The sequence below is a fragment of the Tachypleus tridentatus genome, chromosome 8 (genome assembly GCF_004210375.1).
Source record: "Tachypleus tridentatus isolate NWPU-2018 chromosome 8, ASM421037v1, whole genome shotgun sequence".
Lineage (NCBI taxonomy): Eukaryota > Metazoa > Arthropoda > Merostomata > Xiphosura > Limulidae > Tachypleus > Tachypleus tridentatus.
In genome coordinates this window covers 101,514,242-101,538,716 of record NC_134832.1, presented here as the reverse complement: position 1 = coordinate 101,538,716, position 24,475 = coordinate 101,514,242, and the positions used below count along the sequence as shown (strand labels likewise).

General features: G+C 32.6%; 1 protein-coding gene across 1 annotated transcript in view; it reads right to left on the bottom strand.

Annotated features, from left to right (window-relative positions):
• LOC143223075 (calmodulin-binding transcription activator 1-like) overlaps positions 1-24,072 on the bottom strand; it is a 40,052-nt gene extending 15,980 nt beyond the window's left edge. Inside the window, exons 1-8 of the mRNA XM_076450500.1 lie at positions 23,483-24,072; positions 18,259-18,353; positions 15,914-15,981; positions 10,041-10,176; positions 8,829-8,900; positions 6,820-6,961; positions 3,647-3,693; positions 625-2,289 (exon numbers count right to left, since the gene is read on the bottom strand). Of these exons, the coding sequence (XP_076306615.1) occupies positions 625-2,289; positions 3,647-3,693; positions 6,820-6,961; positions 8,829-8,900; positions 10,041-10,176; positions 15,914-15,981; positions 18,259-18,353; positions 23,483-23,489 (2,232 nt within the window). The 5' untranslated portion in view covers positions 23,490-24,072. The remainder of the gene's footprint in view (positions 1-624; positions 2,290-3,646; positions 3,694-6,819; positions 6,962-8,828; positions 8,901-10,040; positions 10,177-15,913; positions 15,982-18,258; positions 18,354-23,482) is intronic.
• Between the last annotated feature and the right edge of the window lie 403 nt (positions 24,073-24,475).

Here is a 24,475-nt window from a genome sequence, read left to right as displayed (position 1 = left end):
CACTTTATCGTTCTCTAATTATTTTTCAGTGTTTTAATTCCATCCTATAATATTACAAGTGTCCATCCGTATCCCGTATATAAGTTGTATGACGGATTTTAAGTTATAACAGCAACCTCATGCAAATACAAGAAACTAGTATGCAAAAATATCCACCAATAACATTTGTGGTATGTTCTGAATATCTTTTACAGATCTGTAAATTCTGAAGGGAAAGTAGATTTTAAAAAGCGAAATTTTTCCCAAATTAATTTTTTCCATTATCCACTAGATCTTGAAGTAAGCATTCGATAACCTTGCGTTCTGCTTTACAAAACTCAAAAATACATTTTTTTTTCTAACTGAATATATCATGCTGGTTTCCAAAACAATTTCATACCCATATAAAAAACTATTTGCAATGCCTTAATAAAATAGAATGTCTTATTTGCTATAAACAGTGTAGTATAAAACAAATAATAATATTAAAATGCAAACAAAAATCTTTTTTTGAGCTTGGTAAGGTGTTCTAATTAATGTTAACATATTTATTAGATTCACTCAAAGCTTTATAAAAATATTGCAAATACTGAAATATATGTTGCAAGTAAAATTGTTAAGTAAGAAGAAAAGAATTACTCTTACCTCTGTATATGACCAATCTGGAGAGTAATCATTGATGAGGACCATATGATCATGGTTATATTGTGTTAAATCTACGTGTGAAGAACAGTTAATGGATGGAGATGACGAGGAGGAGCTGGTGATGATGCATGATCCACTTCCTTCTGAGTGCTTGGAGTTAGGATTTTCCAAACTGCTGAAATCACTTAGCATACTGAGGGAATTATACTGGAAGACATCATCCATGGTGCTAATAGAATGCTCAGCATCATTTGTAACCTCCATAGGAGTTACTTCAAAGTTTTTGTCGTCAGTACTTGCTTGGGTACCTTTGGAGAATGCTTCAGCCACAGATTCTTGGGCAGACAATAACTCGCGTTGATGTTCATTTTGGGAACCACGTTGGCCACTGGTCACTTTGCTAGTCTGAGCTGTTTGATCACCCCTGTGGTGAACAGTTCCAGTGGGCTGAGCTTCAGATGCTGATGATAAAAAGGTAATGTTATTGAGAAAGTCTTTGGAATCAAGACCAATAAGATTCGTTGTATGCTTAGGTGATACAATATTAAGAAAGGACTCTCTTCCAGTGAGCTGATTATCAAAAGACGTTGTTGGAGAAGTATTACTTTTATGCTGCTTGGTGGTTCGACTATCATCTAACGAACGTTTTGTAGCCATCTGTAATCCTAAAAAAGTCGTTCTGTTATTTAGTCCTGGCTTAATAGTTACCTTTGGAACAGTGATATTAGAGATATTTCCAAACTTTGAAAGAGATTTTGTTGTTCGAAGACTGGATGTAAGTCCTAATCCGCTGAGAGAAGCATTATGAACTTGATTAAACCTACCACCTGTTTCTGTTGTTATCGTACTTTGAACAGGAATAAATCCCAATTTTGAACGAACTGATGCTGTGTTTTGAGACGGTGAAAGCTTCAAATCGGTAGCAACTAAAGTCGTTTTTTGAGTGGAAGTGAGCCCCAGTCCTATAGCACCTGTTGTAGTGTTATGCGTGGAATTAAACTCCAAACCTGTAACTACAGTTTTGGTGTTGAGAGGCGGAGCAGGTCCTAATGCTGTCATAGTAGTCGTGGTATTTAAAGCAGATGTAACTCCTAGTGCTGTAATAGTAGTTGTTGTGTTAAGGGTAGGGGTAAGTTCAACTCCAGTTATTGGCGTTGTGACATTTAGGGTGGGAGTAAGACCTAGGCCTGCAACAGCTGCAGCATTATTTAAAATCAAAAGGCCTCCACCTCCTTGTATTTGTGAAAGACTAAAAATTACAGATGTCGGTGAAGTGTTAAGGAAGTTTGAATGTTTTGATGTCGCCATAGGAGACTTTTCTTGAGATGATCGGCAGGAGGAGTTGATAATTTTAAGACTGTTAGGTCGTACACTTCTGGGATTGTCCGTGCCCATCTTCTGGACCTTTGGCTGAAACACTGGCACGTCATCGTGAGTTTCCTGCTTAGACGCTGAACGTTCATTGCTTACTTTACTTGAAGTTGGCTGAGAGTTAAGGGCCTGACTGTTTTGGATTGACCGTTTTTCTCTTCCCGAAACTGGACATATGGCCAACTTAAAGGAAATGTTTCTTTCTCGGGTACCTCTCTGTTGGCTATGTAACGATGTTTGAAAGTGGTGTTTCTCGATCAACTGCTGAACTATCCCTTCCACTGTTGTATCTGTCTAAATAAAAACAATAAAGATCTTTGCATGTCGTTGATGTGTGAATCTAAAAGAGTGGATGATTCTTGGGATATTATTGTAACAAAAACATTTGGTTAGAATGTGATACATTTTACATCATCTTAGATTTTCACTGTATAACAACTCTTGGTATAAAAGTCCTTTAAATGAGCGTCACAATGATATTTTTGCAATATAACTGTGGCGAAAGTATACTTTTCGTAGTAAAGTCATAGTTACCTAAAATTGCAAGTAAACATTATATCAGCAGGTATTTTGCAGTTTATTTTCACTCCAGGTTGTAGGTTTTGAGCTGTTATTAACTGATTTTGAGAGAAATGCACGCGATTCTATTATTCTCAGTATGAGTTTTTTCACTATATTTCAGACACTTTGCATCTTCAAAAGTATCATTTGTACCACCAAGTGTGACAATTAAAATTTCACGTGAAAAAGTGTTTTAATATAAGTTTGGTGTGTTGACTATATTCCTTGGTGAAAATGATGATTTTACATGTTTTATTGTTTGAACGTCCAGAGTCTAGGGCTAGGACTCAATCGATGAATTGATTTTTTCTTATTCCTCTCGTATATCAGAACACGGTATCTATAATTTGCAGTTGCATTTATCAACAGAGGTATATTGTAAATAATCTAGGAATAAGCAACACATACTGACTGATAAGACAGCTAGAACTCCTAGGAAAATCAAGTTACACACTAAGATAACTATTAAAGACTTACTGTATGAAGAATTCGTGATTTCAACATTGTCTTCACTCTAATAAAGCTATTGATCTTTCTGGTTACATGAGTTTGCAGGACACTATCGGGATTTGTTACCCCTGGTTATTGTAGTTTTACCTTTCTGCGATAAATGTCAGAAGGTTTGTTGAAAATAGATTTGAATTACGATAAAATATGTTGGAAAATAAATAAAAAAGGAAACTTATTAGTAAAGCTATTATATTTCGTTATATTTCGTTAATGTAAATAACTAAGCATTCCCTTCTTTAAGTACAGAACATGCAACGGACCACAGACTTACGTTTTTCAACGTGCTATAATTCATGACGGGAACAAACACAAAGTATTTAACTTATCATAGAGTCATACTTCTGGTCGTGATATTATTCATCACTTATATAAACACAGCATATTTGACTTACCGCAGAGTTACACTTTGGGTCGTGATTCATCATTTGTATAAATACAGAGTATTTACCACATAATTACACTTTTGGTCTTGGTCTGATTTGTCACTTATATAAACACCAAATAATTAAATTACTACACAATTACATTTTTGTTTGTAGTCTTATACATCACTTATATTAACACAAAATATTTAACTTACCACATATTCACGTTTTTGGACGTGATCTGATTCATCACTTGTGTGGACTGTGGAAGTAAAGAAAATAGTTTCAGTAATGCCGAAAGAAACTGTACAAATAGCATTGGTTATTCAAGATGCAATCTCGTATTAGTTTATATTCAATGTTAAACTTAGATTTTAAACATAATTTACCATTAGCTAAAGTTGGAATCAAAAGTATGAACAGAAACATATCTAAGTTGTTTTACTTTCAACATTTATTAACTTAAGTGTAAACCACAATTCAGTTAATGTGAATAGAAGTCCTGAAAACATGACTACGTGCATGAAAACATGGAATAGCTTTGAAAATAAATATTTCACTTAAATTATTTTGGAATAATAATTTTCTGCTAATTTCAATTTTCTATTAATAAAGATTGAAAATGTCCTTAGTTAATATGAAGCACGAGGGTTTGAAAATATGAGTTTAAAATAGAAATATGAGTATATCTTCATATTTTATAAAATAACCTAACATGTATTTGAAAAAAAAAACTTACAATTGTGTGCAACGTTTCGCCACCTAGCAGAAATATAGTGCAAAAATGCTTGATATACATTCAGAAAGAGATTGTATCCAATTACACATATCTCAAAATTAGGAAGACCACGTAAAGAAAAATTAAGATTTTTATCTATGAGAAACAAAATGTCCTTATATGTTACAGCAGTTTTCAAGCACTCCATGAAAAATAACAACCCTTAATACTGTCATCCCGCTTCCCTCTGCATCATTCTGGTTTAAATACATTAGTAGCTTTTCAGTTTAGTTATTTAATGTCTAGAAGCAGCTTTGATTTACTCTAATTCCATTAATTAGTGTCACGTAAAACTTCCCCTTAAAATTTCATATTTGAAATATATGCACTTGTGGTACTGTAGAATTCATCGAAATAAAAACTACAGAGGTGCTTGGTTACCACGAAAACAAGATGGTGTAAAACTTAGTTATCAAAAGATAAAGTGTAATATTACTTTTGTCTAACAAAATTAATGTGGTGAGAGTGACAAGTTGAACTAAAACAAACACATTTTATTGGTACTAATCAAAAGTGAATCAGGTCAAAAGTATCATGAACTCAAGTTAAGACATACTTTAATTAAGTGTTTGTGAATTCAAATAACTTGATTTAAAACTGGAATGAAATCAAAGTATAGCAATACTCTACCGAGAAATGCGATAAAGTACAAGACGAAAAGCACAGCAGTGTAAAATTCAGTTTCGTCTCCCTCTCATGTGAAAAGTTAATGTCTCGAACAAGACAAAGCCATTCTCACAATTCACAAAGTTATTTATAGCTTGATCAGTCTTAAGCAGAATTCCAAGAATTTGGCTGCATGTTACTGGCCAAAGACAAAATATTTAACTAAGCTTGTACGAGAAAGAAGTGAAACAGTCGCCTACAGGTAAACGTATCGGGTTGTGAATCAAATAGTCCTCATTTGACGTGATTCTAACAAAAGCTCTGCACTTTCATGTTGTTAATTGTTAGTGCATTATACAGCTGACAAACAATCTTGTTAATCGGTACAAAAGGCCTGACAAAGTTTAATGGCGGCGGATACTGTTGACCGGTTATCTTCTCTTTATTCTATAGTTCAAAATAAGGGAGAAAAATATCTATACTCTATGGGTCTTTAATCTGACCGTTTATTAGTTCAAGTTCAGGTTGAAAATTTCAATTCTGTTACAACTATTATTGTTTAAGAAGTTCCCAGTAGTACAGTGGTATGTTTACGAACTTATACTACTAGAAATCGGGTTTCGATACTCGTGATGAGCGGAGCATAGATAGCCCTTTGTGTAGCTTTGTGCATAACAGCAAAATAAACAATCATTTAAGAAAAGAGATACACTTTAGATAAATTACGTAAAATCCATAAACAACTGCAGTACATTGATATGATCATACTGTAACTCACTTTTAGTTTTATCATAGATGATTGTTACTCACTGTAATTAGACACACTCATTTCACTTTAAAATTAAACTTTGTCAAAAATGACTGTTATACTGGTGTGACGAAACAATCATTTCACTCTAAAACCAGTCGTTTGCTGCAAATGCGATTATATAAACGCCTTTAAAAAAACAACAATAATATACAATATTTCACACACTAAAAACAAATCAAAATTTCACTTAGAAATAAAAAAATCTAAACTATCAGAAAATGTGGAGATGGCAGATGGAGTGTATTTTCTACTCTCTAAACAGCCACCTAAAAATGAGTATCATTTTGGATTGTAAGTAAAGTAAGGCCAATACTCAAAAAAATTCAAAGAAGGTAAATTTAATAGGATCACCGTGTGTGTAAGAAAGCAAACTATAACATTAAATAAGGTGAGATGTGTGAATTCTGTAACAAATACAGCGTTGACTATGAAATTAGTTGAATAATATGCTAATCTACTTGTGTAGGAAAAATAAACGTAGTGGTACATGACAAAATTAACACATGAGACACCTCAGAAATGTAGAAATAGAAAAAATATTACGGCAAAACATTTGGTAGATAAACGAGATTTTTGTGACTCATTCTCTTACACTTTTGAAATACAAGCGAAAATCTAAGTTCTCTTGAGACCAAAACCATACCGAAATTAATTAACGAGAAGTATATTGATTTAAGCACTAACTTGCTGCATCAAGTGAGCCTTCCTTTTAATTCATTCCTGCATCACTAGTGCATAAAATACTAAAGAGACTTGTAATTTGGAATTGCTACTGTATTCTGCTGTATCTTTACGTAAATTCAAGTTTGTCTGTATGAATTTACTGGTACTCTTTACACATGTAAATTATCTAATATATTTTGGTCGTTTCTGTATTTTCTCAAGAACGTTTTGTTAATCAAACTTACTCTTATTTTGCATTCATTTGACTCATGCTAGTGACATATATACTTCCGAATGTAATTAATGGACCCAAAAGATTTTAGAAGACTAAGCATTAAGTAAGTCAGAAAAAAAAGAAGGAAAAGTTTATTCAAAATTTTATGTGTTTCATTTAATATAAATTAGCATTTATCTCTGTCTAAAACTACTATTACACTTCTGGCTGTTTTATTTTACGGCTTAATTAAACTTATAAGTCTTTGTAAGATATGATATGAAATAAATGTTACTTTCCAGGTGATAATACATACACATTGGTTTGAGCTGTGAAAGTAATTCTTCTTTAGTCCACTTTTTATTCTCTGCACATTGGCTTAGGGCTACTGACGTCAGTACTTTGGATTCATCTGCACTCGGCACGTTCAAATAATGAACCAGAACAATATCAGGATTCTGGGAAAATACGTGCATTCACATTATTACTACAACTGTACGGACAATGTTTTAAGAATTCATTAAAAAACTACAAACAAACTGTAACTTGTTGAACAACAGGAGCCAATAAATATACACAAAAAATAACTAAAAAATTAACTCATTGCTTTTCTTTGCCTTCGTATTCCATATAAGTGATAGCTGAATGTCCCTATACAAATTAGTTTACTGCCGATAAGTAAAAGTAAGTACTGCTATCTTATTTTATAAACAAGGTCTCTTTAGATAAAACTACTTAGTGTTTTACCATGTTAGTAGGCCCAGCATGGCCAGGTGGTTAAGGCAGTTGACTCGTAATCCGAGGATCGCGGGGTCGAATCCAAGTCACATCAAACATGATGGCCCTTTTAACCGTGGAGGCGTTATAATGTGGCATTCAATCCCACTATTCGTTGGTTAAAGAGTAGCCCAACAGTTGGCGGTGGGTGGTGATGACTAGCTGCCTTCCCTCTAGCTTACTCTGCTAAATAGCCTTCGTGTAGCTTTGCGTGAAATTTAAAAACAAACAAACCATCCAAGTAAATTATTCCCTCAATTTCAAGAGAAGTCGTTTAGCCTGATGTCACCGGTCGCCTTATTATACTGCAAGTTTCGTGTGCATTAAATCTTATTCGTTTAATTAAATACTATATAAACCCAGGTAGCCTAGATTAAGACTAGCTGTGATTGAAATTTTATATTAAATATGTAAAGATATGCCATATAGAACTTGAAAGGGAAAAAGGTAACAATAATAAAATTAACCTGGTTAAAACATCTTCAGTACAAAATTGTTTAAAATTTAATAACACTTACAGAATCTTTTAACTGAGTTGGGTGATAGTATGTTTGTATTAGGCTATAAAAGTATCATTTTTAATAATCTGATTTTAATTCTAATAAAATCTCGAGTTGTTACTTAGTAGAGAAAATATGTAAAGAAAGCACATTTCTGTATTAGATAAAATTTTAATCAAAAAGGAGCCATTGAGTGAAACGTTCACTTTTTACCAACTATGTATAATGCTACCGGAAATAAGGAGGGGCATCACAATGTATTTGTGTTTTTACTTAAAATCAATACAAACACTGATAGAATAAGTATGGGAAAATCAAATTATGGTGAGCCACAAGCTACTTTAAAATCAAAAACTTCTCTTTTTTATGATTAGCAGTAAATCAGAACACATGTCAGAAAGAGTAATAACTTTTTGTTATATCCCTGTTCATACTTTGATTAATTTTGATTAAAATGGTTCAGTATCCATCAAAGTTAACGTCATACCCAACATAGGGTTTGTTTGTTTTTTGAATTTCGCACAAAGCTACTCGAGCGCTATCTGTGCTAGCCGTCCCTAATTTAGCAGTGTAAGACTAGAGGGAAGGCAACTAGTCATCACCACCCACCGCCAACTCTTGGGCTACTCTTTTACCAACGAATAGCGGGATTTATCGTCACATTATAACCCACCCACGGCTGAAAGGGCGAGCATGTTTAGCGCGACGGGGATGCGAACCTGCAACCCTCAGATTACGAGTCGCACGCCTTAACACGCTTGGCCATGCTGGGCCCCCCAACATAGGGATACAAGAGCATGTAAAATAATGTTCATCTTTACTCAAGATCACATAAGACATGAAATCTGTGTGCTAAGAATCGTCAACTTTAGATAGTGTATCATATAAATATGGAAAAATACTCATTTCAGAGTTACATAATATTACTTGGACCATTGTTTATATTAAAGAAAGGAAACTACGCAGAGTAATGTGATAACTTGATTTTTATTTCAGTTTTATTCAATAACTTTTAATAGAACTGTGAAAATAAAAAAAAAATTCTAACCTCAAGTAACCAATAACACCTCCGATGAAAGGTAGGCAATATGGCAGAATGGACATAACAACCGTAGATACACTAGAAGTGAAAAATGTATAATTAACTTAATAGAACTTTGTATTAATGTAATTCTCGCGAAAATGAATATTGTAAACTGACATTGAAAAATATAACATTAGTTCTGATAGAAGTAAATAAACAAGAGAATGTTAATTAATTGAGAGTTTTGAATTAGTTTATGTTGCAAAAAAATTAAAAGACGAACCGTGAAATTTTATGTTTCAACAGTAATTCTTATAGTGTTAATGTCTTTTACGAGCTGGCGAGCATGATTACATTTAGACTTGCCAAAAGATATTATTATTAGGCTTATTGTATTTGCAAACACTACATTATTTATGTTGTCCTTTATGTATTTTCAAGAATTAGAAAACCGAAACGAGACGTCAGCCATGGATATGGTGGACATAGTATGATTTAACTACTATTTATTCTACTTCTTGAAAATCCCTAATAGGCTAGTCAATAAATGGACTGTTTATAAACAAAAAGAGCTTAATAATAAGTATTATGAGAGGTTTAGTGTTAGTTTATACAGAATGTTGCATTGGTATTATGTGTTGAAATTAAAAATAGCCCTATGTGGCTTTGCTATAAGAAAAACACACACACAAATTAAAAATAGTAAATTTAGGATTACGTCTTGATGACGAGAAACCCACTTGAAGTAAAAATGCATCTCAGAACGGCTGGTATGGGTATTAACACTTTTACTAATAAAGCAGAGAACAACGTCTCGACCTTGCTAGGTCATCTTCAGGTTCTTTGTTGAACATTACTATTATAGATAAATTGAAAATATTAAAGTGAGCAAGATGTTCTTGTGTTTTTAAATCTTCCTTTTGAGGAATGATGAAAGTGTGATTTTTGGAGTTACTTTAAGTAGAGTTTTCTGTTAGTTTAGGGAGTTGTTGTTGCAGATACTCTTAAAATGTGAAAGTTGGAGCTATTTATAGTAGAGTCTTATATTAGTTTTAACATTATGAAAATGGATACATCATTGTTATATAGTGCTTTCTCTACACATATCAGCCGTTTTTACATATGTAATGTTATATCAATAAACAAAGAGAACAATAGCGAACACTTGTTTATTTTTGATATGCTAATCATAAAATTAAACAAACATATGAATAATACGTTTCCGAAGTAACTGACCTCCATTCCTTGAACTTTCAATTTCATGTGGTCCTCTCTCGTGGTCTTTCCGTCTTTTCGTTTCTTCCAGCAATACCCATCCCGCCGATAACGGACCCGTTTCCTGCTGTAGAGGAGCATAGTCCCGCTCTGAGGGCTGCAAGAGAACTAATCAGTCGTTTGATAGAAAATATTATATTATTTTCTGTAGCCATCCCTTCCCAAATATATAATGACAGAGAGGTTTAAAAATGGCTAAAATAAAATAAAAACGTTACTCGAGGTCAAGTATGAAAATGGAAAGGATATCCAACAAGGGGTAATATATTTATTTTGAATGACACAATAGAAAATGAGATACAAACAAAATTAAACACTTTATTATTTTTTTGTGTACTTGGAGTCAGTATTTGATTCTACTGATAGAAAAAAAAGTGTTCTAAAATATACAGAAGATTTAAGTTAAAAGAAGAATGTTCAACTTAATACCAGAGATTTATAGTGAGAGAGAATGAAGAAAATGATAAACAGACATAATTTTTCAGGTCGATAAGAAATTAGACAAGTTTCCCTTAAGCCAGATATTATCTGTAATATATATTTATTTTGAATTTCGCACAAAGCTACTCAAGGGCTATCTGCGGTAGCCGTCCCTAATTTACTAATGTAAGACTAGAGAGAAGGCAGCTAGTCATCACCACCCACCAGCAGCTCTTGGGCTACTCTTTTAGCAACGAATAATGAGATTGACCGCACATTATAACGCCACCACGGCTGAAAGGGCGAGTATGCTTGGTGCGACCGAGATTCGAACTTTCGAACTACGAGTCGAATGCCTTAACCCACCTGGCCATGCTGGGCCGTATCTATAATATAAATAAATGATTTAAAAGATGAGTGGAATCACAAGATATTTAAATTAATTAGAAAAAGTAAGATTTATTGTTTAAAGTTTGCAGCCTGTATTTTGTTATAGTGATGGATAATAAGGAAAGATTAAAAGAGATAAATGAGAAATAGGTGGATATAAAGAGAATGATTACGTTATATTAAAACAATTTTGGAGAGTAAACCACGTCGTTACGTGTAGTCGATGCTACCACGTCCGGTCATGCTCTATCTGATGACCTTGAATACTGATAATAGTTCTGCATTATTGTTTCCATAGCAAAAGGCTTTGTCTTAAGGCTATCCGATAGAAAAACGTCAATGTTCCCGGAGTGCTTTCCATAATTTTTCTGTTGTACAAGTACGATGTTTTTTTCCCCAGCGTCTGTTTAAACAATCTGACTTTACCGGTATCTTTTCGTAAGGAATACCTGAAATACACGTTTCATTACCCAGCTGCTTATAGTAAGCGATGACTGAAAGGATACGTTTAAGAAACAATTTGTCGCTTTCCGAAATACAAATCAATCCCTATTATGTTACATACTGATGTCCTGGTCACTTGGATATCTTTTGCTGCTGACCTCTTTGTTCATGTAATCTTACCTGTCACAATAGGACGCTCCTTAGTTACCACGAGTGGGATAAGACTGTTGCAGTTCTCTTTGTGAATATTTGTGATTCCTCAAACTATTCACATTTCTTAATTCCGAAATCTCGGTTTGAACGCATTTTTATGATCTGAGTACAAAAGCAGTTTGTATCAAAAATGGCTGTTACACACCCTTCCCAAAATCGATTAGTTTTCGGTGGCACGAAAATATCTATGAAACGACAAAAAAATGTCAACACGTACTTCAATCGTGGCTTTATATCGGCTGTGATTGTGAAGTAGCGTTTTAGTTTTCACATGCAAAATCATTTTAATGTAACTTACTCAGGTATAGATAAAAATAATTCAATAATGAATTTCAAAAAAGATGTCTTGTGACATTTTGAAATGGAAGCAGGAGGTTAAAAGTGAGAAATGGAAATAGAATAATCTAGAAAGGAAGATGACAAGCAAATATAACGTTTGAAGTGTGGAAATAATAATGATAATTAAAGAATGAATAAATAACAGATACACGTAAAACATAGGGAAAGAATAGCAAAATAAGGGCATAAAATATTCAAGTGTGTAGTTTACCAAACTATGGAAAAATAGGTGAAAGAAGAGATTCGAGAGAGGGTTTCAATTTTGCGCAAAGCTACACGAGGGTTATATGCGCTAGCCGTCCCTAATTTAGCATGTAAGACTAGAGGAAAGGGAGCTAGTCATCACCTCCCACCAGCAGTTCTTGGGCTACTATTTTTAACAAAAGAATAGTGGGATTGATAGACACATTATAACGCTCTCACGGCTGAAAGGGCGAGCACGCTTGGTGTGAAGAGGATTCGAACCCGCGACTTTCAGATTACGAGTCGAGTGCCTTAACCATCTAGACATGTTGGGCATCCAGAGAGGGAAAATTTGAAATGAGAAGAAAACAGAAAGTACATTGAATTGTGTACCAGATTAAAATACGGAAATGTTCAGAGAGAATATAAAAATTTAACATTAAAGAATGTTAGAAATGTAGAAGAGGTAAGAAAAACAAAAGGAGGATCTTACGTCAATAGAACAGTGAAGACGTAAAAATAGTAAGAAATAAAAAATATGAATATGTTGAAAAGGAAATGATGCAGGAAGGAAATAGGTGGATTTAAAAAATAAACGATGAATAAAAATGTAGTTGTATTTTAAATTTTTTTAAAGAAAAAGAATTAAAATAATAATAATAAATAAATAAATTATAAAAATACAAATAATGGTATTGAATTACGTGGAAAATATATGTAAAGTGTGTGAAAATATTAATAAAGAGAAAATTATGTAAATAAAAATTTTAAAAAATCAATTATAAACTTCCCTGAAGTGATGTTGAATGGAATGATATTTTCTTAATCTGAAGATGGACCGTTAGGTATAGCTTATTGGTGTCTTATTTGTAAAAGCTTCGAAAAGTATTTGGTGAAGTCAACAAATCATTCTACAGTCTTTCATCATGAAAAATATCTTATTCTAGATCTTGAAAGGTATTCCACAAAAACAGGTATTCCCAAATTAGCGAATACTAATATTTTTAAGATTAATATTTTTGTTTTCCATCATTTTTAAAGTAAATAAAAAGGTGTTATTTACACAAAAACTGTGATGTTTTAACGTCAAATGAAATAAGGTAGTTTTTAAAACAAAACCCTTGAAATCTTGTTGGTAAGAAATATGAAAATGTAGAACTTTGTCTCGGAAAAGTATAGAAATATGAAATTATTCTCTTTTCACCTGTAAAATCGTTTATCGGTATTGATATTAGATAGAGCCAAGAAACTATCCTCTTGTTATTTGTTAAACAAATTTTTCTTGCGATGCTATTTTTGTATGTTTGATGATAAAACTAGTGACATATACAGCAGTGTAAATAAATATGGAAGCTACACAATACAAAACAGCCCTTCCTCCGATTCTCCACCCATTACAATTTCTGACAAGATTCTAAAATAGGTAAAACGTTATAGTATGCTGTGACTGGTTGCTGTCCAAACAGTCAGAAAGGATCACACCAGCTCACTGACTTTATAAATAGAGCCATCAGTACCATTTTACAAAAATGCAAGGTGAAGAATATATAGATTCTACGAAGGCAATACCTCATGACGATCGTGAAGCAACTTCTGTTTTGATTATTGAGGTTTACTGAAAGAAGCTTACAACATCATTCAGCCAACTTTCGCTATTAATAATATGAAAGAAAGCTCAAATTTCCATTAGTGATCTGAAACATCCCAGTATATGTTCTTTCAATTTATCGGACTTTACATTAGAGATTTAACCATTAAGATGATTCAAGTACACGTGTCTAGCTTATTCCGAGGACGGCAAAAAACATTTTGGCTCTTTGTAGCCTGATGGAATGTGTAGCTGACTGAAAACCAAAAAAAAGGATTGAAATTGATAATGAAAATAAAACAGAGAGATGATCGGACGTGACAAAGGATGATGTTTCAGTTGTCCGGCAATAATCAGTAGTGGCATATTCAAAGCTGGTAGTGAGGAAAGTACCCTTAGAAAGTACAACAACGACAGAGGAAGATGGGGTAAGTCTTGTAGCTTTGGGTCAGCATCTCCTACAACGGTATTTTAGACAAAGTAACCCTTGGTGCCATTCTGACAGCAATGAAGTGCAGACAAATTATAATACACTGTGGTATTCCACTGGGACTGTCTACCTCGTCAGAAATGTAGCAGAATGATTACTTTAACCATTTGATCAATAACGCAAAATTATACCAGGAGAGGAAACAGACAGTTGAAATACTAGAACTTATACTCTGGCCTACTTTGAGTTCGTATCCGAAAATCGTAGAAGGAAGTTGACCTATATGAATAACGAGAAAGTCAAGAGGCAACCTGTCGATTTGCATGGCATGCTATTTAATATTTACAGTTTCGTCAATAACTTCTATGACGGCCCGGCCTGGCCAGGTGTGTTAAGGCGTTCGACTCGTAATCTGAGAGTCGTGGTTTCAGCCATGGAGGCGTTATAATGTGACGATCAATCCCACTATTCGTTGGTAAAAGAGTAGCCCAAATGTTGGCGGTGAGTGGTGATGACTAGCTGCCTTCCCTCTAGTCTTACATTGCTAAATTAGGGACGGCTAGCGTAGATATCCCTCGTGTAGCTTTACGAGAAATTCAAAAACAAAAACAAACAAACTTCTATGGCAATATTTTTATAAGGTTTTCTGCCACAGAGAGAGAAAAAAAGTCACACACATTAAATACTAATGCATGCAATTACATATGCTGTTATTATGGTTCTGTAAACGTAAATAAGCGTCTATGCTTAATTAAAAATATATTTTTGCTTGCAAAACTTATGTTTTATCAAAAATTAAATATTCCCGTTTCATTACTGTACAAAGTAAATATTTTTAAACAAATAATGATTTTAATTATTCAAAAGATTCACAAAAACATCTTATTGAATTCCAATGTAACGTGAATTAATTAAGCTAGTTTTTTTCATATGGTGGCATTAAAAGATGTGGTTTTAAGTATCGTTCTTATGAAGATATATAGATATATATAAAATGTAGATAATGAATTTCATACAGTCTCATTTATATTTATCAGGGGCTTGAGTCTGACGCTTGTTTTCATGTAGCAACACTGACATTTGACTTCAATAATTTCTTCATTGGGAAGAGTTGTTTATGAATATATTATTTTTATTATTTAAAGTTATCGATCATACCTTGGTTTGGTTATTCAAAATTGCAAGCGTTAAAGTTCTATTACGCCATTTTGTATGAAATTTGCTATTTTGTTACTTATTACAAATACCAATCGGTTAGCTGATAAACAAAGTTTTGAATAATACTCAACTTTGTGTACACCTAACAACGAAAATTTCAATTATTTGATTCTGTTTTTAAAAGAAGAAAATATTCATAGAAATGATGACGAACATTTTAAAAATTTGATGTGAGCGATATGGTTTATTCAAATACATTTTATAAAATTTAATATAGTAATAACAAATTAAAGCAATTCTAGATTATTAACGTTATCGAGTTGGGAACTATTCAAGCAAAACAACACCATGAATGAAGAACAGATCATTAAATCCAACTGATTTTATACATAGGCCAACAGGTAAAGTTTCTTCATACCATATAAAATTTAAGATCGAAAATCTACCTCCCTGACGAGGAATAGCGCAAGTATTTTGCCTGTGAAGTAATATCATTATCATAAAATATTTTCCATAGAACATAACAAAAGGTTATTGAATTATCTGCATGAGTGTGGAACTTTGTGTTATAATATTCTCATTATTTATTGTATTAAGAAGTAAGCACAACTCAAGATCTGACAAAATATAATTTTTAGAGCTTTCCAAAGGCATGTTTGATGTACTTACCGTATCCTTACTTCTTTGGATAGCCATGATTCGTGTTTATCAAAACTGATTAAAATGGCAGCAATTTCCTGTAAATATATTTCGAATACAAAATGAAAAGTATGTTAATCATTAAGTTAAATGGATATATATATATATAGCGTTATAACTGCGGAAACATTCAGACTCAATATAACAATGGTTTTGTCACGAATTAATGACGAAAAACCAACAGTTAAATAATATGCAGACAGAGAATGGTAAAAATATATATATTCTGAGCATTATAAAACAGTAGCATCATGGAAACATTTTTGATGTGACAGCTAAACTTGCTTGGTATGTTAATGTTTTTCCAATGATCATATTAATACTGATCAAGCTTCAGAAAAGCACTCAGTCACCGCTAGGAGACTTCATATGAAACTTGAGTTCCAAGTATCTTCCTCATCGACCGTCTCTGACGGAAAATCACCAAGCTTTGATTTTGGCACAAACTAACCGAAACTTTTATTTCTGTTTCTTGGTATTATTACGTCTTTCGGAGGGTTTAAACAGTGTGCTTCGGATATAATTTTTTTTTTTTTTTTTCAAACTGACTTCAATTATTTTTTCAAGATTTTCACGATTCGCTGCAGAAAAATAACGGTAACTATATTTATGTAATGAAGTGCCATTCTGATTCACAACGCCTGAAGAGAATCAATTTCCAAGGTTATTCGAATCGTGTTATAACTCTAAGCTATTTTTACGTTCGTGAGTTATCTGCTCATGATTATGCAGTTACTGAAAATATACAACGCCATAGACTAAGTAAGTGAGAAATCAAAGAACCCATACGATAAAAGATTTGTCCACTCCATCACGTGTAAAAAGTTGTTGAGTTACACGTTAGAATCGAATTTCCTTATTATTTTCGAAAGAAAAGTAACCACTTCATCATGTGTTCTAACTATAACAATTGTGTCAATAATTGCAAGACTTAAAGTCTCAATATCATAAGTTTCTCGCAATCTCCTGCAATAAAGTTAGAAAACTCCTTCGCATATAAACAATGTTTTTATATGAAAATGATAGTCTCGAGCGATATGTTGGCTAGGATTTCAATGATAAAAGGTATTTTGATCTAAATATATTGGAAGCCTAGTCACATAAGAAGTCGTCTAAATTTAATAACATAAGCTAAGATATTAGATAAAACTTTTGTATTTTTTTTCTCTCAGAAGATAAAATAAGAGTTAATTGTAAAATATGGAAATAATTCACAAAATTTAAGAAGGGGTTCATTCTGATTTCACTTTAAACCTAAGAGATATAAATTCGTGACTGATTATACTACTTTTTTACATCTACACAATTTTTACCAACATTTCAATTTAACATTTGAGAGTAATTAATAGAGTTCGGATGAAATAGAGAAGAACAATTGGAAATAAGATAATTTTGATTTGGCATAATAATATAAGCTACATGCGGTGATGGATATGATGTTTAGAATTACACGTACAGATATTGATATTGATCGAATAGCAATGTCTTGTTATAAACTGTTGTCAAATATAAGGTTATGAGAGTTTTATCACTTGATGTGTAATCGCATATCTCCCTGAAGTCGTAAATGTCAAAACTATATGAGGATAAGATATTATTAGCTATTGTTGTACCTCAGTACAAACTAAAAATGTTCAAGCTTCGCTCAGTGTTCTGCAACAACAGTACAATACTCGTCTTACATTAATAGATGTTTAAACAAAATAAATAGAAAAGTAATAAAGATGTCCGAGAAACATCATTCTTTGTTGTCAAAAATGAAAAACATTAAGGCGAAATTGTATAAAACGAAAAAACGACAAAACCATTTCGATAAATTATAGAATAATACATACACGCACATATATGTGTCTGTATTCAAATTTCTAAAGTGGTATAACTGAAAATAATATAAAGCATCTTTATTTAAAAAATCAATCACAAAAACAACAACACTGACAACTACTGTACACCATTTAATATTTCTAGTACAAAAGCAACGTTTTCAACGCATTACTGTTTTAAACGAGTCGTGTTCAATTAAGTCAATCTGTGTAACTGCTGGAGGGGTGACCTCAGTATTTGGGAAACCTGCTAAATGGCACTGATAAATAACCATATCGGTTTTTTGACATTGATTATGTGAATCAGACCATCCAAGCCTGAACAAACGCAAGTTAAAAGAAAGGGTATGTAACACTAATACGCCACCACCATTCTAGCCAATCAAAGCATTTGCTCAACCCCTAAAGTCTTCCAACAATAACTGCGTAAGCTTAGTTTGTATTTCACCTTCTTCTCTCTCTATCAGTCTAGCTATCTATCTATTTCCTCACTTCGTTTGTGTTCCAACGATGTCTGTGAGAAGGAAAGTTCTCTACCTTGGAGAGGTTCTGTAGAGTTTCGGGTAATACAAAGCGGCCTTTGTCTGCTGTAAGAATATATATATATATATAGCTTCTGTTAACATATTTCTAGATTTTTATTCCTCACAATAAGTATTCTAATCAAAAGTATCATGAGAATAAAACAGAACTCAATTTATTAGTATCCTTTATACAATGACATTTTATTTATAGGAGTGTGTTTAGAATTTTATAAATCTATATAATAATATCTAGATAATATCAAATAAATATTTTGTTATTCTATTTACTGGACGGCATTTTCAAGTTTCTTTGTTGCATATCACGCGAAGATATTGTAAGATTACCTGTGCTAGTGTGTCCCCAACTTGGAAGTGATAGACTAGAGTGAACACCACCTACCGCCAAATCTTGGGCTACTCTTCACCAATACAAACTAAAGTTGACCTACACATTTAACGCTCTCGCAGCTGAAAGGGCGAGCATATTCTGTGAAGGGATTCGAATCCGCGACTTGCAGGTTGTGAGTCGAGTACCTTAACCACCAAGCCATGTAGATTTGAATGATTTGAAACTGTTTTGCATATTCCATGTGTACAAATTTTAGATCAATAAAACTTTGCCGTTTTGTAAAGTACATGGAGTAAACTTGTTTTACATCTCGCTTAAAATAAGTCTGAATTAAACAACTAACACGTTAAGAAACATCGATTTTAACCGAACGGATAGACATCTTTTTTTAATAAATAAATCACATCTCAAAGTAATAAAGATGTACGATAGGAGCTTGATACAAGTTGTTCAGGATAAGTACTTGTAATCAATATGATGACGTTTAATCAAGCCTTTTTTTCCAGATGTTGTCGAGACGTTCTCAGTTGTGGGTTCTTACTTTCCTAAATACTTTCATAAACCATGAGAAAAAACTGCAGTAGGTGAGTCTTGAGATCAGATTCCTGTACAGCATTAAATTAGCCTTAGGATAATATCTCTGTATAGCATTAAATTAGCCTTAGGATAATATCTCTGTATAGCATTAAATTAGTCTTAAGATAAGATCCCTGTACAACAGTGCATTAGTCTTAAGAAACGAATAAGATCCCTATATAGCAGGAAATTAGTCTTAAGAAACGGATAAAATTCATATATAGCAGTAAATTAATATTAAGCGCCATCATTATCTAGTATTTTCTTCGAAGGATGCTCAAAATATTTTTTTATTTACAAAGTATCTGATATTTTTGTAGATATTAAAATCAATGTTTAACAATAAAGACAAAAGTTCAGTTAACTGGACGTTTAGAATGCTCACGAGAAAAAGTTGGATATTCAAAAGTATGTGCTACAAACAAGTTCAGAAAAAATAAAAATTTATTTTACTTATAATATATTCAGTTAATTTCAGTATAATTATTATTTATTGCTCTTAAAATTAAGGGGAGGGCGTGACCTTGTGGTTAGCATTTCAGAATTAATAAATACGGTTATTTTAATAATAGGTAGTCATAAAAGTGACGACAAGATCCAATTATATGATCAAAAAGAATAATGCACGAGTTGGCGGAGGGTGTTGTTGATTATCTCTCTTCCTTCCAATCTACCAGTTCAAAATTGGGAACGGCTATGTGCCGATATCCCTTTGTCAGGTTTGTGTGAAATTTTAAAACATACCTTATTTCAGTATTATAAATTTAGAACACAAAGACATACACAAGCATTTCTAATGACTGTGGTAGAAATTTCTGTATTGAAGCTACGTCATAAAAATAGAAGTAACAAAGATACATATAAATAATTATGGTTACCGTATTGACCTGACATGTAGTACAAATAGATTATTAACACAAGCAATTTCAACAGTGTAATTAAATTTAAAATGAATTAATTACTAGCAAGTTTAGTCTTGATAGATAACAAGACGTATTAAGATTTATTTGAAAGACTGGGGAAAAAAAAGTTGAAATTACGACATAACATGAGTTTCGTTGCGAGTTAATTCAAAATAAAAATCTTATAAAAGGTAGGTATAGTATGTAAAAACAACTTAACTGGTAACTACATCTCTTCCAATCAGTACTGTTTAGTTGTCCACTCATCCGTCTGACCAGATATACATACTGTGATCCATCTAGCTAAGTCAGTTAGAATAGTCTCTTACGTATCTAGTTAAACAGACAGACAATTCTCTAAACAAGTAACCAACACCGCAGTCGTTTATCCAAACAGCAGACCAACAGTCAACCACCCAACTAATCAGACAGCTACAAAGCCAGCCAGTCAGAAATAGCTAGCCAGACAGCCAATACTCTAAACAAGTAGCCAAACCCATAGTTACTCATCCATAAGGCTAAACATACGGGTAACTATTCAACCAACCAGACAGCAAACTAGCCAGCTAGTCAGATAATTATCAAGATAGCTAGCCAAAAAGTTACTTAACGAACCATCTATTTTTTCTCTTTCTTTCTATATTTGTCTTTCTCTAGATATTTGTTTGCTTGACCATCCTTCGATCCATCATTAGGAAAGTCAGGAAATTCGTGAACTATCCCTATTCCTTTTATCTAACTTCAAATATTTATTTTCTAGTCTAATAATTCATTTTTATTTATTAATTTATCCCATAACGTTTACTCAAATCATTCATTAACAAAACTTGAGTACATGTGTACTGTGAACACAATACATGAAAACAGGTCATTAACATTTTATGATCTAAATCATAATGAACTATCACTATAGTTAGCAGGTTGACAACTTGGGTATGACATTATGCTATTTTCTTTAGCTAGGAATCTATTCTCACAAATATGTTGTCACTTTTGAACAACGCATTAAGTGACGTATATTATGAAAGTTTCGATACTAGTTATTTAAATAGTTTCCAAGTTAGGGTTTACGTTGTGGTTATGTTGAGTTTTTGATCAAGCTACACGAATAATCTAGATTAAAAAATACATCTCAGCTGAGCCACTACTCTACGGATGTACCAAGAAAACAACAGCCACCCGTTACCATGACAACGAAACTCTCTTTGAGGGCCGTGTGACACACTAACCACGTAAACATGTACATGAAGTTTAACTTTGCAATACGTTTTTCTATTTGTGTCTGACTGAATTTACTTTTTTAATATTTAATAACCAAACCATAAACCTTTTAGTTCGTTTCACATAGAGAATGAATAGTTATTCTCAAAACGTGTTAATTTATCAAATCTGTGTCTCCCTCTAGTAATGAAAGATTAATAATATGAATAATACATACATATGAGTTTTGTTGTGTTTCTTGTGTTTTGGGGGGGAGGAGGGTATTTTTTTTATAAAAATATTGTACATCAACTAAACTTTAGAATCGATTTTCATCATTTAATTATTTGAATAAATGCTCGAACCGATATGTAGTGTAACGTTAGTGTATTAGTATTGTTGCTTAGTGCTTTCGTATTTCAAAATAATGACAATATTCTTATACTTATTTTTATCGAATTATAATTTTAGTATTTTGGTTTAAATAACGAACTATAAGTAATTTATTTATTTAGTTTCGTGTATATATTGAAATGAATATGTTTGTAGGAATATAAGTAAAACTGTATACTTGTTCGATACCTGATAATGAAATGAAAAAAATAGGATGTGGATACATGAAATTTATCGTAGCACATAAAACTATTTTGAGAGACAAATTGCATTAAAATTTGACAATAATAATAGCCTACGAGTTTTCACAACTGGTTGACATTTAACACTTTGTTTTTTTTATATCTCCGTAGTCCAGTCTAATCACAACATCACTTCGACGTTTAAAATTTATCGCTGTATTTTAGGTGTTTGGTCAGTGGTTAAGGACAATAGTTATGCTTTTTGATATCTTATGCTCTGAATTTGAGATATAAAAACAAGGGGTCGGTATATATTCTGTTATTAAAAACCAAACTCACTTGTATTCTAAGGGTTAATACTTTGCAGTTTTATATAATCAACAGTGATTAATACTTATAGATATTAACATACAAAGTTGTCCATCATACAATATATATTGATTATAATACTTGCTCTTTGATGACACACGAAATTATAATGCATATAAAATGATAATGTGGCTGTCATTCACTTATTAAGTTCTAGTTCAACATGAGCCGGGTTGATGTATAGTTATCGTGTAGGATTGTGACCTTAAGAATCCATGGTTTACACTGAGTTGCCACAAAATCACGTTACACACTTTCTGAAAACGGATGCATTATAAGAATGATGGTCAAATTTCTATTTGATTACTTTAACCTAAGGTTTGGCGGTGAATGCTGTTTTACAGCCGCCATGTCTCCAGTCTGTCAGTTCAAAATCATTGATGACTTGTTTGTCAGATTATACTAAACCAAATATTATAACATTAAATGCTTCAAACAATTTGTTCTACAGAGAAAATTGAACTACATGAGAAACTACAAAACTATTTTGCAGTTTACTCTCCACTATTTTAGTTCTTTAAATGAAAATAAAAATTTTCATTTTCTATTTGGAAAACTCAACATAATAATAAAATTACTATACATGCTACACATATATTGATATTATGTTAATTTTCTCTCAGAATTTCGTTTTCTTATATTTCGAAAATAATAGAGATGAAGCTAAATATATTTTGCCATGATATTTGTTATTTTTAATAAGTAGAAGTATTTGTTGTAAACAAGAACATCAAATTTTAGACGTGCCTTAAGTACAAGATGTTACAGACAATAATGCTTGTTAAATTCGTAACCAGGATGCGTCTTATTTACTGCTTATCGTGTTATCAGTTTCATGTTCTTTCATCTTTCTCAAGTTTCGTACAAAAAGTTATTGGATCATCTGCTTTGACTCAAATTATATATAACTTATTCATCAGAATTACGAAGAACAGTTATTTAAAATTCAGTTGTATAATAACCCTTCTCCCTTTCTCACAGTTTTGGAAGTTGAGCTTTGAAAAGCTTTTTCCGCAATCTTTCTTAAACAATTATTCTACGCCATAAATTTATTGCAAGTTTTCATATTTGACTAAATCGATCAGTTTCCATTCTTGCAAAAAGCAAGATTGTTTTTCTGTTATATTCTGGATACCTTGAAAAGATAAAATATGTAAGGCCTATGCGTTATAATACTAGAAAAATACGTTTTCGAAATATGCATAGTATATGAATACTTACAGGCCATGATCTTTTCGGTTAACTACCGACAAGGAATGTTAAAAGATAAGACTCCGGAGGTTTGGAAAAATTTGGTTCTCTGTAGATCGAACCTAGATGCTTATTGACATTAGCAGGTTAATTCTACTAGTTGCTGATTGTACCTGTTTTCATTCAAGGTTGCACTGAGAATTAAATACACAGCTGTGTTTTTGTCGTACAGTTGCCATGGCACAACACACATACTATACTACGTGCCGAAGTACCTTTTGAACTGCACGAGATAGTAGAGTGAAGCTTTAACACATAATTATATAACTTGCTAACGAATAATGGTTATCATCTGTGTCACTGCTAGAACGGAGAAATGCTAAGTTGATATTAACCATAAAGCTTATCTTCTGATGAGCGATGTTCTGTCCATTCCTCTACAATTAGAAACTTGTTTTCTCCATAGTGACGGCAAAAGACAAAACGCCTTCGTCAGATTATTGGTTTATTTCCCCTGGTGGTCGTCGTTCGTGTTACAGCTTGGATTACCCGTACATTATCTACTTGCTTCCGTGAGCTCGTGGCGCTCTTGAAAACGATATTTATGTCGTTCAAGACATACCTAGTTATAGTGAAAGACTGAATTAACTACAAATTAATTACTACAGTTAAACGTCTCATCAAAGGTAAAGACAGTTTATAAAATGATAAAACATATTAGACATTATAAACATTAATTGTTTCTTCCAAGAATGAAAATATCCAAACAAAGAACTTTCTGGTTACATATGAGCTAATACAGGGTGTTCGGAAAGTCAGTGTGCACTTATATATTTATTAAAAGACATGTTTCAATATATAATATAGAAGGTAAATATGAATGACAATTATAAATAATGTTGAAAGTGGCCCCCGTTGGCATCAATACAGGCCTGGATCCTTCTTATTTTGTTTCTAAACACCGCTATTATTTGCTGGCTTGAAATAGACTGAATGAATGCTGTTATCACTGCTTTCAAAACT